Source organism: Jaculus jaculus, chromosome 14, assembly GCF_020740685.1.
Source record: "Jaculus jaculus isolate mJacJac1 chromosome 14, mJacJac1.mat.Y.cur, whole genome shotgun sequence".
In the NCBI taxonomy this organism is placed as follows: domain Eukaryota; kingdom Metazoa; phylum Chordata; class Mammalia; order Rodentia; family Dipodidae; genus Jaculus; species Jaculus jaculus.
Genome location: NC_059115.1, coordinates 11813239 through 11830585, shown reverse-complemented (window position 1 = coordinate 11830585; position 17347 = coordinate 11813239). Strand labels below are relative to the sequence as shown.

The following is a 17347-nucleotide window of genomic DNA, read 5'->3' as shown; positions in this document are numbered from 1 at the left end:
ACAGGTTATCCTGGAAAAAAATAAACAGAGAGACATCTGGATTAAATGATGTCATGGAACAAATGGACCTTACAGATATCTACAGAACGTGCTATCCAAATGCTGCAGAATATACATTTTTCTCAGAAGCACATGGAACATTCTCTAAAATAGACCATATATTATGACACAAAGCAAATCTTAACAAATACAGGAAAACTGAAATAATCCTTTATATTATATATGACCACAATGGGATTAAACTGCAAATCAGCAACAAGAAAAACTACAGAACATACAGAAATTCACAGAGACTAACCACTACAGTATTGAATGAAGATTGGGTCATCAAAGAAATTAAAAACAAAACAAAACAAAACAATACAAATTCAAACAACCCAATTAAAAAATGGGCTATGGAACTAAATAGAAAGTTCTCATCAGAAGAAATACAGATGGCATATAAACATTTAAAAAAGTGTTCTACATCCTTAGCCATCAGGGCAATGAAAATTAAAACCACCTTGAGATTCCATCAGAAGGTATCATGGTGTCAGAAAGAAGTGAGTAGAGTACCGAATAACATCTTGATCACACCTTCCAAGGCTCAGGATCTAATGCGGAAGAGGTAGCAGAAATAATGTAAGAGTCAAAGGAAGGGTTGGACTCCTTACAATGTGCTGTCTCCAGACATAAAATTGGCCTCGATATTCATGACCCCATATATACTAGTATTATTCATAAAATAAGCATTTTAATTAAATATTTAATAATTATTAGCACTGATATTTTCATCATATATATGTATATGTATGTGTGTGTGTGTGTGTGTGTGTGTGTGTGTGTGTGTGTGTATATATATATATATATATATATATATATATATATATATATATATGGTGACAACTTCTATACCTACAGACAAAAAACTATGATATCACCTTCCCCTCCCTCATTTTCAAAAAAATTTTAAAAGATATTGCAAGAATCCTTTAACTGGGATGTGGATGTAACTCAGTGATATCATGCATGGACACTGCCTGGGATCATTCCCAGCACTACCGAAAAGTGTACAATGCAAAAATGTATTCTGCTTTCCATGGTTTATGTAATCATTAAAAAGCTGGAGTATTTCATGAGTTGCATCAGTTACTTCCTTGTTGCTAGGGCTAAATACCCAACCAGAAGCAGCTTAGGGATGGAAAGTGTTTATTTCAGCAAAGGCTTCCAGAGAGTATAGTTCATTATGATTGGCCAAGGAAAGCAGCAACACATATTCACGTCAGCATGAAGTAGGGAGTGAGAACAGAAAGCGGGACCAGGCTAAAAAATACCCTCAAGACCCATCCCCAGTGACACACTTCCTCCAGCCAGGCTCTATGCCTTAATGTCTCCACAAACATCCCAGTCTTGAGATACGTCTGATCACTAACACTGCTCCCTGTGATATTGTAAGCATCCCCACTCATTCCTCTTCACTTGGATCTTTATAGTCCTGAAGTATCTTATTGTCATGTTACTAGCCTAAACACATATACACCTAGAGCATACCTGCATATCTGGTGCACCAAGTGATCAGGGAGGAAAGACAAAAGGAAGGCTCTGGCTATGATTATTGTTGGGGCTTCTAGAGAAGTGGTCACATTTAGGATTGACTTGTGAATATTTTCCCCAGGCTTCGGTGCACAGGGACTGTCTCTAGTTGCCTGACTCTTGACTCTGGGTTAATTTAGAACAGGTAGACATTGGCTTGGTCTGTAGAGTTAGCTAAGAATGTAAATGAGGGCATGGGCCTGGATCAGTGCTCCCCACAGAAATTGGCTGGTATAACCATGTTCCCTGAGTGATTACTTAAACCCCACTGAAGAGGGCACTTGGGAATGGTGGGGGAGGAGGACCTAAGAGGATCATCTGATAGGAATATGACCAATTTTTAATATGTTCATATATTAAAGTTCCCAGTAAAATTTGGAAAAGTCTGCACCTGTGCCTTGTGTGTGTACCATTGTCTCCTTTTCTCTTTTCTCAAGGGTATTTTTTCTCTTTGAATGCCCATGCTTAAATTTATTTATTTATTTATTTATTTTTATTTTTTATTTGAGAGCGACAGACACAGAGAGAAAGACAGATAGAGGGAGAGAGAGAGAATGGGCGCGCCAGGGGTTCCAGCCTCTGCAAACGAACTCCAGAGGTGTGCGCCCCCTTGTGCATCTGGCTAACGTGGGACCTGGGGAACCGAGCCTTGAACTGGGGTCCTTAAGCTTCACAGGCTAGCGCTTAACCGCTAAGCCATCTCTCCAGCCCCCATGCTTAAATTTAAAGTATTTCTTACCTCTGCTGAATACATGTACTTTGCTTTTCCTTGATCCATTCTAAATTTCTTTCTTTGCAAAGTAATTAGGGAACTGCAGTCTTCCCATTGCCACTGAAAAACTGACTCTTTAGGAAAATACATGTAAAGATTAGTAGTATTTGTATGTAACTGAAGAGAAGGAGTGGTCACAGGTAAAGAGCCAGGGCAAAGGTCCATCATGTAAATTTGAAGAGGGTAGTAGAAAGCACTGAGGAAAGTTTTCCTCTCCCCATGTGACTAAAGGGTTGACTGGCCTCAGGCTGTTTCCAACTGGAAAAAAGTAGTATTTCATGTTACAATTTTATTGCCACAGACACCTTGATCAGATTTTCCTTTAATATGGGATTGTATGCAGACATCAAGAATATACCAGAATTGCATGCTAAGCATGCAGCAGGTTCAGAAATTCAATAGCATTTCCTGAAATAATGGAAGAAAAGCAAACATTTTCTGCACCTGGCTTCTTTATTAGGATAAGGACTCCATGATAATTGCTGAAGTGATGGTTTTACCAGTTGGGTAATGTCATTTTTGCTGCAGAAAACAAATATTCATCAAAAGAGAGATCTTGTCTGGGATATTATGGTCAGGGAAATGCAGATTTAGTGTCTATATCAATTACTTTCCTTTGCTTTGACAAAAATCTTGTCACAGAGCAACCTAAGGAAGAAGAGTTTATTTCAGCTTACAGCTAAAGGGTATATCATAGTGAGGAAGGCATGGCACAGGAGCTGGTCACCTTCCATCCACAGTCATGAAGCAGAGAGCAATGAATGGTGGTGATCACTTCACAGTTGGGGGCCCTGGACCAAGGAATACTTTTACTAAAACAGTTAGGGTGGGTCTTCCTACCTCAATTAACCTAATCTCAAAACTCCCTTGCATGCATGTCTAAAGACTTGTCTCCTAGGTAATTCTAGATCCTATAAAGTTGATTTAATCACCACAGTGTCTTTCCTAAGTGGATACACAGTTAGGCTAACATATATCTCAGTATTTTATATGGTTGGTTGAAACAATAACTACTTTGACAAGTTTGTGTTTCCAGCTCATAAATCAAGAAATTAACTTAGTTCAGTACTAAGAAGACAAGCAGGGAACCCACCATTGTGGAGCTGCAACTGATTGCATGTGTTCACTTAGTCTGAAATGGGCTTCTTGTTTGGGAAACAATAAAATAGGCAGGAACCAATAAAAACACGTTTTTTGTTGACTTTCTAGATAAAAATCAAACAGGGCAGGTAAAAGATTTTCTGTATAGCTAGTTTCAGTGACTCTGGCAGCTTTTATAAAATTTCCCTAAGGGGCAGTCGGCATATGAAAGGTGAACTTTAAATAACTTGACTTTCAATACAGGTAAGCCATTTTTTTGTTGTTGATTTTTGTTTTATTAGGTTATTTTATTTTATTAAGTTGTTTATTTGAGTCAGTTGTTTATTTGCTATGTAGCCAAGCTGTTCTGGAATTCATGAACCTCTGGCCTCAGGCTCTTGTGAAGTGTGTGCCATCATGCTGGGAAACTTTGGCTATTAGTTTATCTCCATGATAAATAGAAGCCAAACAAATACAGATGGCAAACACAGACTTGGTTTAATTTCTAAAAGTTTCACATTTAAACTCTGTAGTCAATGTTCAATTTTCTTTCTTTCTTCTCTCTCTCACTCTCTTTTGAGGTAAGTCTAGCTCTAGCCCAGATTGACCTGAAGATCACTATGTAGTCTCAGGTTGGCCTTGAACTCAGTGATCCTCCTACCCTGCCTCCCAGGTACTGGGATTAAAGGCATGCACCACCACTCCTGGCAATTTTCTTTTGTGGTAGTTGTTTACCGTTGGTCATGTTTAGTCTTAGTTGGGCTTCATGACTACTTGATGGTCACTGGTACCATTTCCTATCGATGGAAGGTTCTTTAACCAAAAAGCCGAGCCCAGCATGGAGAGTGTGAGTCTTTGGGAGCCCCTCACAGATCCCGTTTCTCAGGAGTGTCAATCCCTTCACCCCGTTTTATCCAGAGAAACTTAATTCTTTATCTGACGGGCAGGATGTTTGAAGTTTGAGGAGCTACATGCGATCTGAGAAGGTCTCTTTTTTGGAGGGGTCAGGTAGGAAGGGGAATAGAGCATCTTACAGCAGAGGACAAGGAAGTGTGTTTACCAAGAAACTTAGAAGCTTCAAGGAGACTCACAGTCTCCAGCGGTAGACCAAGAGGCCAACTGCCCCAGGGTGGCATCCCAGAAGCCATCCCTAGGGGACCCTGCTTGGCAGCCAGGCAGGAAAACTGTAGGACAGTCGCCGGTTACAACTGAGGGATTTAGAATAAAAAGAAGAGTGACAGAAGGCCTGTCTGGTGTCTGGACGGCTCACTGTCCCACCCTGCCCTGGAGAGCTTGGTGACATTTCCCAGCATCCCACACCGGAGCCTCTAAGCCTCTTTGTTGCTGGTGGTGCAGATCCTCAGCATCTCGACCTGACGCCGCTGGGAACTACGTTACCCAGAACGCTCTGCTCACACCGCTGAGCCAATGAGTGTTCAGGACGGGTCTGTCTCCGCGTTTGGACGGAGCGGCGAGGGGCGGGGCGGGGCGGGACTTCCGGCCAGGCCGCGGTGGCGCTCCTTTCAGCGGCTCTGGCGTCCCTCTCCTCGCGGGCAGAGCCCGGGGCCGTCTTTGTCCCGCGAGAGGTGAGGACGAGAGGCTGTCTTCGTCGCCCGCTCCCCGGCCTGTGCGTCCGGCCGGCCGGATGGCTGCGTCCGCGCCCGTGGACCAGGCTCAGGTCAGTTTCGTGACCTCTGGTCCTCCCTTGCCCTTATCACCGCGTCCTAGAGCGGGAGCGCGGCAGTCCTGTGCCGCGGGGGCCGCTCGTGAGTGGGGTCCCTGGGAAGGTGACAGCTGGGGGCCCCCGTGTGTGCAGATCCTCGGGGCAACGTTGGAGCGCACGAACACGCGAGCCTGATAAAACAAAGTGAAGAACTTTACCTTTACGCTCGCGACAGTGAGAACCATGGAGAGTTTTTGCACACGAGGTATCAGTGCGGCGTCTTCAGAGTTTTCCAGAAGTTGACAGTTCGAGGCCTTGTTGCAGGCCCCACAGCTGGTGTGAGTCTGCAGTAAGGAGCTTTCGACGTAAGAAAGACATGCGCAAGTCCTCTTGACTGGATGGTCCAGAACTCAAGGACTAATTGTTCTACTCTTCCCAAAATTCACATGTTGAACTCCCAATCCCAGAGTCGTGGTATTTCAAGGTTTGGCCTTTGAGAAGTAATTAAGTCATGAGGACAGACCCTCCCTGTCATGTAGGAGAAGAGCCAGAGAACTTGCTAATGCTTTAATGCTCACGCAGACCCGAGGCGTGGAGCCACCTCTCATGATCTCTTCCTTTTCCCACAGGTTTCCATGACAGCAGAAGTGCATACAGAACTCATGCCGGTGAGTGGAGGTAGTCTTTGGGTCTCACCGGTAATGACCTTATCTTGGACCAAAGCCAAGTTTCCAATCTTGATCTTATGTTGAGGATTTATTTGGAGTCATTCTTGCTGGTGGCAGACAATAGAATGAGGTCTCAAAGGTTGTGCCAGGCATTGGACCCAACATGCATACATGATTGAAGGTGAGGCTGACCTGATCTTTCTCTGGGGGAGAGCTGAAAGCAGCAAGGTCGGATTCAGATCTGCAGTGACTCTTAGAAATTTTCTGTTCTAGAGATGATGAAAGCCATGGGAAATTTAGAAGAGACGAGGGTGGTGATTAATGTCTTTTCCAGTAGCCTCCATTTTCTGGAGCATGGAGAACACTGTGTGTGTGGAACAGGCAATAAGAAGCTATTACAGTTGTCTGGGTGACTCTTAGTGATAGGCCAGGTATAAAGCTGTCAAAATGGAAGAAAGTGGTAGAATCCCAGATTGGTTTTTAACTTGCAGGTGCCTGGATGTTCAGATTTTGGCAGAGGGTAAGGTGGTGGTAGTCAAGCATTAGTCCAGGCTTTTGAGATTTAGCATGTGGACAGATGGAAGCTTCATCAAATGAAATCTAAAGTTGGGAATGGGGTTTGTTTTCATTGAGTATATCAAGAGCTTCTTTCTAAGAAGAAGGTATTTCAAAGACCAATCACATAGGTGGCTAGATATATAGGGCTGAACTTTGGGGAGTGGTTTAATGTGGTGATATCAAAAACAGTAGTAGTTAGTGTTTAGCCAAGGGTTTAGCTGTGTATCATAATTAGGAGGGGCCATATATTTTCTCATAATATAGTAATAATGAGCCAGGGAAGGCAAGGCTGTAACTGGGTCTTGGACACTTGGGTAAACTGCTAAGCATCAGAGAAACAGGTGTAGGAGAGAAGTGGTCATGAGAAGGGCTTGGAGAAAGAGGATTGTCTGACAGATGGTCAGAGTTTCTAATGCATAAGGTAGTCACAGAGAAATAGGGAATGCTAAGTAGAAGATCTCATGAGGCCAGAACTAAGTGTTTTTGTCTACTCCAAAGTTTAGTGCTGAATTCCTGATCCTAGTGTGGTGGTATTTAGAGGTGAGCCTTTGAGAAGTAATTAGATCATGAGGATGGACCCTACATATTTGGGATTATTGAGTGCTCTTAAAAGAATAGGCTAGGGAACTAGCTAATGCTCTTTCTAGCATTTGAGGATATGAAGGAAAGTAAGTGTGGCTTTCAGCCTTGGAAGCAGGCCTTTACCAGAACCTGACTGTGATGACACCTTTACTTCTGACTTAATGGCCTTCAGATCTATAAGAGATAAATTTCTGGGGCTGGAGAGATGGCTCCGTTGTTGAAGGCACATGCTTGGAAAGCCTGATTGCCTGGATCCAATTCCCCATTACCCACATAAATCCAGATACACAAAGTGGCACATGTGTCTGGAGTTCATTTGCCGTGGCTAGAGGCCCTTGTGTCACCCCCACCCCCTTCATTCTTTCTCTCTCTGCTTGTGAATATGTAAACATGATTTTTTTTTTTTTAATGTGAGCAACTCTTTCTTTTTTTTTAATTATTTATTTATTTATTTGAGAGCGACAGACACAGAGAGAAAGACAGATAGAGGGAGAGAGAGAGAATGGGCGCGCCAGGGCTTCCAGCCTCTGCAAACGAACTCCAGACGCGTGCGCCCCCTTGTGCATCTGGCTAACGTGGGACCTGGGGAACCGAGCCTCGAACCGGGGTCCTTAGGCTTCACAGGCAAGCGCTTAACCACTAAGCCATCTCTCCAGCCCATGATTTTTTTTTAAAAGAAAGACTGATAATTTCTGCAGCACATATACTAAAATTGGAACAATACAGAGATTAGCATGGCCCTTGCACAAGGATCTCTCTCACATGCACATATAATAAAATAAATTTCTCTTACTAGTTTATGACCTATTGCTAATACAGACGAAACTGATACTGAATATAAATGGTGCTGATTCACCATGCTCTGGTTCACTAGGCTTTTTGTTTTGTGACTTTATGCATTTATGTGATTTTTGTCTGGGTGGATGCATAAGTTTAGGGGCACAAATGTTCATCTCTGAGTTACTGGATCTGGAGTGGAGAGCCACTGAGGTTTTGAGCCACTGAATCTGAATTGTCATTAAGAGCAAAAGGAAGGTGGTACACAACTTTAATACCAGCACTTGGGAGGCAGAGGTAGGAGGATCACTATGAGTTTAAGGTCAGACTGGGCTATACTGAGACCCTACTTTGAGAAAACCAAATTAAAACAATAAAAGCAAAAGGAAGGTTATGACTGGTGAGGGGATATAAAGATCAGTAGTAGAAAACAATAGGTATGTGAAATCCACAGATGGCCTTAGGTAATTAAGATTAAAGCTAAGAACAGTCAGTGTGGAGGGTCTTCAGAGTAGAATTATATGGCCTGCTTAATGACAATGAGGACCATTGGAGGACCAAGGCACTTACTGGGTCCTGTTTGAATTTGGCAATCACTCTCTGGGTGCTATGTGCTAAGCAACGTGTACGGAGGGCAGGAAGATGACTAAGATAAGGAAAAGGGATTTGGAGGTAGCTATAGGAGTGAGACTCTGAGAGAGTGTAGTCTGAAGAGTCATATACACATGGAGGGAAAATGTGACCTGCAAGACATAGACCCCTGGTATTGAGGAAATAGGGTAAAGGGTACACTCATATTTGGTTGTGTCTAGGAGGCACCATTTGGGGGACTCTTGAGAAATTATCTGAAAGAAGAGATGCAGCCGTCCATGCTAGGTCCACAGTTTAGATGGTATCTTCCTGCCTATCTACTGTTGGTACTATGACATTGATACTGGAACCATGAGAGTGTAGTGGGCAGCAGTGGCATCAGGTCCTGGTGTTTCTTTGAGGTAGGAATGTGAAGAGGAGGGGGGGAGCAGAGGACGGATACGAGTAGGTGACACTCTTGGGATCTTAGGGCAGAATTTGATTGTGAAGTGACCTGTCCCCATTATGGCAGGACCGTGTGACCTTTGAGGATGTGGCCATTTGCTTCTCACGTGAAGAATGGAAACTTCTTGACGAGACCCAGAGGCTCCTATACCTCAGTGTAATGCTGCACAACTTTGTACTTACCAACTCTCTGGGTAAGGCTACCAGTGTCCTAGGCTCTTTGTATTTCCCCAAGGGTCATTCTTGACCTTCTTCCCCAGGCAGACCTTGGGGTGTGTTAACTTCTGAGTCTTCTAGGCCTACATAGTCTGGGTACTGGCACTGATCTGTGTACTACCCCAGGTAGTTCATACCCTAAACAACCCTAACATCCACTGCCCCATGTGGTCTGGGAGTTGGGTATCTTGCAGTCATGGATGCCATCTTGTTGTCCTTTCCCTGGCTGTGTCTACAATCAAGACGCCTGGAATGGAGAGATGGCACAATAGTTAAAGGCCTTACTTGCAAAGCCTGATGGCTTGTGTTCATTTCCCTGGTACCCACGTAAAGCCAGGTGCGCAAGGTGGTACATGCATCTGGCGTTTGTTTGCTGTGGCAGGAGTTCTTGGTGCACCTGTTCTCTCTCTCAAATAAATATTAGAAAGTGAACTGATGTCACCTTGTGTCACATTAGCTGACTTTTCTCATGGCTGCCAGTTGCATGATAGCCATCATGGGAGCATGGACTGTTCTTACGAACCTGCCCTAGCTAAGTCATTCATCATCCATCCATCTGTCTGTCTGTCTGTCTATCTATCTATCATCTATCTGATATCTATCATCTCTCAACATCTGTCTGTCTATCTGTTTATTTAGAGACAGGAACTTACTTCAGCCCAGGCTGACCTGAAACTCACTCTATAGCCCACGTTGGCTTCAAATTCACAGCAGTCCTATTTCATTAAGCACTGGAATCACAGGCATGAGCCACCACATTCGGCAGGACCACTTTTAGATTTTTAAAAACTAGTGTTTTCTCTTCTGTGATCTACTGTGTGCTGAGAAACTTTCTGTGCACATCCCCGCCCCCCCCCCCCCCCATGGGCCTTGTTTCATGAGGGCACCAGTAGTGACACTCTTTGAGTTATGGAGGGCAATCTGGTTCCTTCAAAAAGTGAACACGAGGCTGGAAAGATGGCTTAGAGGTTAAGGCACTTGCCTGAAAAGCCAAAGTTCTCGTGTTCGATTCCCCAGAACCCATGTAACCCAGGTGCACAAAGTGGCACATGCATCTGGAGTTCATTTGCAGTGGCTAGAGGCCTGGCGCGTTCATTCTGTACCTTTCTCTCAAGTAAATAAGCAAAGTCTCAGGGTGGTCTTGAACTCATGGTGATCTCCTACCTCTGTCTCCCTGGTACTGGGGTTAAAGGTGTGCACCACCACACCCGTTTCAAAAAATAAAATATTTATTAAAGAAAAAGTGAACATGGTTTCAGTGGAGGAGGTGTGAGCGTGGTGGGGGATGTCTAGAGGAAGAGTGAACATGGTTTCAGTGGAGGAGGTGTGAGCGTGGTGGGGGATGTCTAGAGGAAGAGTGAACATGGTTTCAGTGGAGGAGGTGTGAGTGTGGTGGGGGATGTCTAGAGGAAGAGTGAACATGGTTTCAGTGGAGGAGGTGTGAGCGTGATGGGGGATGTCTAGAGGAAGAGTGAACATGGTTTCAGTGGAGGAGGTGTGAGCGTGGTGGGGGATGTCTAGAGGAAGGCGTAGCATCCAGGGCCTTTTCACATCATAAAAGGACCCTGTCCCGTGTCCACCACTCTTATTTGTCAACGCCACCAGTCAAACCTCATTTAACATTTTCTTCCCATATGCATGATAGTTTTCTGGCTTCTTGTTTTATCTGTGTTTTCTGTCACCCAACTACCATCTTCCCTGGGTTCTGTGCATTGATTGCTCCTTTATGCTGTTCCCTCTGTAATGATTTCCAATATTGCCTCACACATACCATCTAGTTATATAATTACCAAACCTGCATACTTGCTACTCATTTTCAATTGAATGGAACCTGGACACAAGCAGCCTTCAGTGCAGATGTTGCCACCAGCAGATAACATTCTACTAAAGACGGGTGAGTTGTGGGTATTTATTAAAATACTTTTATTTATTTGCAAGCACAGAGAAATAGAGAGGAAAGAAGAGAGCAAGAGAGAAAATTAGAATTGACACACCAGGGTCTCCAGCCACTACAAATGAGCTCCAGACACATCTGGCTTTAGTTGGGTATGTGGATACTGGGGAATGGAACCCAGGTCACTAGGCTTTACAGGCAAGCACCTTAAGTGCTGAGCCATCTCTCCAGCCCAGAGTTGTGGGTATTTTCAGGTTACTCAGTGACAGCTGTGTGAGCACTGTGCCATAGAATCTAGGGGCTACTGGCAAATCCTGTGCAGTCCTTTATCTGGTGAGCACCACCATCCCAATTCTGTGATCATTAGAGACCTGATACTTCCTACAACCCCTCTGTGAACCTGTTTCCTGCTCTCTTGTCCATAGGGGAAGAAGAAAACAACACATGGCATTATTCTGTGTAATGTGTGTGATAGCAATTTCTCCAAGTATAGTCAACATGCATTTTGTCAATTCTCTTTCAGGTTGTGGGCATGGACTCAAAGATGAAGAGACACCTGGGCAGAGGGTTTCTATGGGAGCGACACAGGTTAGGCCTTCTGAGGCAACTCCTTTTGCACCAGAAACTCACCTCTGTGCAGTGTGTGTCCCAATTCTGCACGATATTTTTCACTTGGCTGAGATACCTGAGCAGAAACACAGGGTAGGGGCATGTGCAAAAGTTCACCAACACCAAAAACATACTAGGAGAGAGAATCCCTTGAAGAGGGACAACGACAAAGCCTCACATTGGACACGACGCCTTTTCCACACGTCAGCCAAATCTTTTCCCAGTTGGGAGGTTGAGAAGGACCTGCCAATCATATCGAGCCTTCTCAAGAACCTGGCTTTGCCCAACAGTAAAAAGTCCAATAAAATCACTGAGGGGAGGGGAAATATTCCTAATCCTAAAAGTCAGAATAAAATCACTGAGGGGAGGGGAAATATCCCTAATCCTAAAAGTCAGAATAAAATCGCTGAGGGGAGGGGAAATATTCCTAATCCTAAAAGTCAGAATAAAATCACTGAGGGGAGGGGAAATATTCCTAATCCTAAAAGTCAGAATAAAATCACTGAGGGGAAGGGAGACAAGCCTGGTCCTAAAAGTCACAAGTCAGGAGAATGTAAAAGATCTACAAGTGACAAACACCCTCTTGCTCACCAGCCAAAAGCCTCCTCTGGAAAAAAGCTTTATGAGTGTAACAAATGTGGGAAAACCTTCCGTGGCAAGTACTCACTCGATCAGCACCAGAGAGTCCACACTGGAGAAAGGCCTTGGGAGTGCAGTGAGTGTGGAAAGTTCTTTAGCCAAACCTCCCACCTGAACGATCATCGGAGAATCCACACTGGAGAAAGGCCTTATGAGTGCAGTGAATGTGGAAAACTGTTTAGACAGAACTCTAGTCTTATTGACCACCAGAAAACTCATACGGGCGCAAGACCTTATGAGTGTAACCAGTGTGGGAAATCCTTTAGCCAAAAGGCTACTCTTGTTAAACACCAGAGAGTTCATACTGGAGAAAGGCCTTATAAGTGTAGTGAATGTGGAAATTCCTTTAGCCAAAGTGCCATTCTTAACCAACACCGGAGAATTCACACTGGAGCAAAGCCTTATGAATGTGACCAGTGTGGAAAATCCTTCAGCCAAAAAGCTACCCTTATTAAGCACCAGAGAGTTCACACCGGAGAAAAGCCTTATAAGTGTGGTGAATGTGGGAAATCCTTTAGTCAAAGCTCCATCCTTATTCAGCACCGCAGAATTCATACAGGAGCAAGGCCCTATGAGTGTAGCAAGTGTGGAAAGTCTTTCAGCCAGAAGTCTGGCCTTGTTCAACATCAGGTAGTTCACACTGGAGAAAAGCCTTATGAATGTGACCAGTGTGGGCTTTCCTTTAGTCAATGCTCTAGCCTTATTCATCACCAAAAATGTCACAACACGTAGAAGCCCTGTGAAATTGCCAATGTGGAGAAGCTTTCAGACTAAGGCCTCCCATTTCACTCCTGAAAGTTCATATTGGAGAGCAGCTGTAGATCCATAGGGCATGCCTTCTTTCTTCAGTATTATGTTGCTAGAGAACCTTTGTGAAGGAGTCACCTCTGAAGTTGAAGTTGCATGACTTCCAGCATTTAGTAGTGTGACTTTCCCCATGAGCTTTCACATGAATGAGGCTTACAGAGCTTGCTCTTTATCTACTGAGCCTCTCAGGGCACCTGCCATTTATATGCTTTTCAGTTTCTCTGGTAGAAGTCACCATCCTCTACCACCATGCTCAATGTATTCTGGTCACCTCATCATGCTAAAAAAACAATGTCTGCCTACTGCCTGGAGGGAGTCTTGAACAGGGTTTGTGGAGAACTTGTTCTCTTTTTGTTCATTGGTTGGAGCATACACTTGACTCGGTTTTTACCAAGAAGATCTGATCTGTAGTCTTCTGATAGCTTCTACAGATTTCTTACCTCCTTCATGGACAAGTTTTTAATCAGTGTCACATGACAGCTGGGTGAGTGTTTCCAACCTTCCCGTCACAAGTGGGTAACTGCCTTCTTCACAGTGCTCTGCTTTATATGCTAATGGATGCCTTATTCCTAAAGATACCTTCAACCTTGGAGTTTACTATGTGGGAAGACTAGACTGTAGACTTCGTCTGCTTGGAATGAAAGGGTAGATGGCTTTTGTGGGTGTCTGAAGTTTGTGTGCCTCAACATGTGCAGTGGGGCGCAGAAAATAACTCTCACTCTGGTTTTGGTCAGATTTGTATTGCTGCCCAAAACTAGGAAACTGCAGGGATTTTTGTTACCCTAATTTGCAACTTGGATGCCTGTCCTTCCTGTGACATATCATGAGGAGAAGTGGTCTGTCACCACAAGTTCCTGTCTTCGTGAGAATGGGATGCCTTTGCTCCTTCTTCCTCAGAGGACGTCACATTGCCCAGGATGTAGAGGTGAAGCCACTCATAAGCTTCTACAAATAGCTGTGTCCCGATGTCTGTCATTCACGACCAGACAGATGTGAACCCTCAGTGGTATACGAAAATTGGCCATGGTGGGGCAGCAGCAAATTAGAGGACTGTGTCTCTTATGAACGGGATCTGTGAATCTTTCATTGTGGCTGTCAGCATTCACAGGATCTAGAGACCTGTGCATGTCTAGTCACTGAGGTCATTGTCAGGAAAAAAACAAAAAAACATTGATAGGTTTTGTAGTCTTGTGATCTATATATATATTTTTTACCTCAAATCTCTTGCTGTAGAAATAGGATATGATCAAAATAAAAGAGAGACTGACTGAGAGGGGGAAGGGGATGGAGAGTGGAGTTTCAAAGGGGAAAGTGGGGGGAGGGAGGGAGTTACCATGAGTTATTGTCTATAATTACAAAAGTTGTCAATAAAAAAGTAAATTAATAATAATAATAATAAAGAAATAGGAGATGAGGACAGAGGTTGTGGAGACCCTATAGTCAGAACGTACCTATTGTGACGTGGCTGGTGTTCCGTAGTCTGGTATCCTGGCATCGTGGTATCAGTCAGTGCTTTCCATCCTCTCCTGCACTGGTAAAGTGCTGTCTTTCTCCACGCATGAGGACACAGCGATTCAACGTAGGGCTACCACAGCTTGTTCCCAGAAAGCAGGGGCTCAGATTTTACCTTTTTTAAAGCTTGTTAATGTATTCATGACATGCAGTAATCTGTATTATGGATTTCAATTTGAAGTATTGTGTCATAAACTCATGAAATCATTTAAATGATGATAAATATGCCCATAATTTACTTCATGCCCTGTTACAATCTTCCCACGTTCCTTAGGTTTGCAAGTGTCCAATAATTTAACTCACAAGAGTATAGTTTTTAAATGAAAATATACAATATTTTCTCTTTCTTGGATATTTCTCCTAGTATAATTCATTTTGAGAATTCATCACCACTCCTTTTTGAATAGCTTCATTTTTATTGCTGAATATTATTTGGGTCTGTGACTGTGCCACTATCTATTCATCTTTCTTTGTCCATTCATACCTTCGTGGGCACTTGAGTTGAATCCTGTTTTGAGCTGTTACACATAAAGCAACTATGAATAGAGGAATACAGTTCTTAGCATGCACATGTGTTTATTTCTCCTGTACCACTAATTCAGTGTACATGGATGTTTCACTTAAAAAATGTCTCTCAAACCCAACCACACTGGTTACGTCTACTTGCATTTCCACCAACATGGTGAGCATTCCCACACTCTTATTTTTATTTTATTATTTTATTTTATTATTATTTTATTTTATTTTTTATTTTATTTTATTTTTTTATTTTTTTATTTTATTTTATTTTATTTTTTTTATTTTATTTTATTTATTTTATTTTATTTTATTTATTTTATTTTTTATTTATTTTATTTTATTTATTTTATTTTATTTTATTTTATTTATTTTATTTTATTTTATTTATTTTATTTTATTTATTTTATTTTATTTTATTTATTTTATTTTATTTTATTTATTTTATTTTATTTTATTTTATTTATTTTATTTTATTTTATTTTATTTTATTTTAATTTGCAAGTAGAGAGAGAGAGAGAAGAGAGACAGAATGGGTACACCAAGCCACTGCAGACAGACTACAGATGTATGCACCACTTTGTGCACCTGGCTGTACATGGGTCTAGGGAATGGAACTTGGGTCATTAGGCTCTGTATTCAAGCACTTTAACTGCTAAGCCATCTTTCCAGACCCCCACTTTTGTTTTGACTTATTATTTTAATTTTTAAAATTTTTTGGCACTTTCATAAACGTGCATAATGTATTCTGATCTTATTCCTTCCCCAATTGCTCTCTTATCCCCATCTAGCTCCCATGAAAACCTTACCAAGGCATCGCTACCCTACTTCATGCCTTTATTTTTTGTGCTGGGCCCACTGAGTTAAATTACCGTGCTGGCATGAGCGTGGGCGGGAGGCGACTTACCGCAGGATGGGTGGCTATACCAGGTCCTCCACATGTTTGTCAGTACTTGGTTTGGTCTTTTTTATGAGAGAGAGAGGAGAGAGAAAGAGAAAGAAAGGGAGAGGGAGAGGGAGAGAGATACTGGAGAGAATGCACACCTGTACCAGGGTCTGTAGCCACTACAGTTGAACTCCCTGTGCCTGCTGCCTTGTGCACATGCATGACCTTGTGCATGCATCACCTTGTGTGCCTGGCTTATGTGGGATCTGAGGAGTTGAACATAAGTCCTTAGGCTTTTCAGGCAGGCGCCTTAACCTCTAAGCCATCTTTCCAGCCGTGGTCAATCTTCTCTGATTTGAACCATTGAAATAGGTGTATAATAAAATAATTTTAATTATTTTTTGATGTTTCATGGTGTTGAACTTTCTTTGGTTTATTTGCTACTTGTGTACCTTTTAAAAACATTTATTAGTATCTTTTGCCAGTTTCAAGTGGATATTAGTGATATTGTTCTTTCCACTGATAAATAGACATGTACAACAAAGGCATGTATTAAAAGTTATTTAGGAACTTGATGAACTTCTTTGGTAAGTGGAAAAAAATGGTTTGAGTACTAGAAAATATTTTAGGTTTTTGGTTCTATTTAGAGGGTAACAATTACAGATACTTTATTCTTCAAACAATATCTGTGCTTTTAACTCATTCTCTACCTCGAGTCTAGCTATTTCATAAGTACTGCTTTTAGTATTTGTTAGTTATACTAATAAAATACCCACCATGACCACCAGGCTGCCAGAATGATCTCATTCAACAATGAGTTGGAAACATAAATAGTAGCAATGGTAATTATATTCTTAACATGTTGGTATAGTAGTTACAAATAACCTAAAGGAGATACATGTGCCAGAGTAAAAGTGAGATGACTAAGAAGTGACAATTCCTTTGCTTTTTCTTCTAGGCAGGGTCTCACTCTAGCCTAGGATGACCCTAAGCTTATTATGTAGTTCCAGGCTGACCTTGAATTCATGGGGATCCTCCTACCTCTACCTACCAAGTGCTGGGATTAAAGGTATGTGCCACCATGGTCAGCTAGACATGACAATTTCTTTTGTAAGAGAGAGAGAGAAAGGATATTGGCATGCCAGGGTCTCTAGCCATTGTAATTGAGCTCCAGACATCTTGTGCACAGGTGTGACCTTGTGTGCTTGCTTCACATTGTGTGTCTGGCTTACGTGGGACCTGGAGAGTCAAAATTCAGTCCTTAAGCTTTGCAGACAAGTGCCTTAACTGCTATGTCATCTCCACAGCCCTAGAAGTGACAAATTTTGAGTATTACCTTTGCTTTTTAAGATAGCTTTTTACCTTTTTGATCTGGGGAGATAGCTCAATGGGGAATGTTTTGTCTTTCAAGCATGAGGACCTGAGTTTGATCCTCAGTTCCCAAAATGCTGAATGTGGTAGCATACATCTATAATCCCACCACCAAAGAAGAGAGAGGAGGTTTCGTGGAACTTGGTGAGCTCCAAGCCAATGTAAGGGGTGTTTTAGTGGGAGTGGGGTG

General features: G+C 42.6%; 2 protein-coding genes and 1 non-coding gene across 3 annotated transcripts in view; all 3 read left to right on the top strand.

The window, feature by feature from the left end:
• LOC101617395 (zinc finger protein 548) overlaps positions 1-17347 on the top strand; it is a 473530-nt gene that overhangs the window by 113121 nt on the left and 343062 nt on the right.
• Positions 4955-13801, top strand: LOC105945014 (zinc finger protein interacting with ribonucleoprotein K-like). The gene is made up of 4 exons (XM_045133693.1): positions 4955-5102; positions 5717-5755; positions 8775-8901; positions 11341-13801. Exons 1-4 carry the CDS (start codon positions 5070-5072, stop codon positions 12795-12797), a joined length of 1656 nt encoding a protein of 551 aa, XP_044989628.1. The 5' UTR covers positions 4955-5069; the 3' UTR covers positions 12798-13801.
• On the top strand, positions 7581-7683 carry LOC123454921. Its single transcript, XR_006633571.1, has one exon. It is a non-coding gene; the product is annotated as a U6 spliceosomal RNA (small nuclear RNA).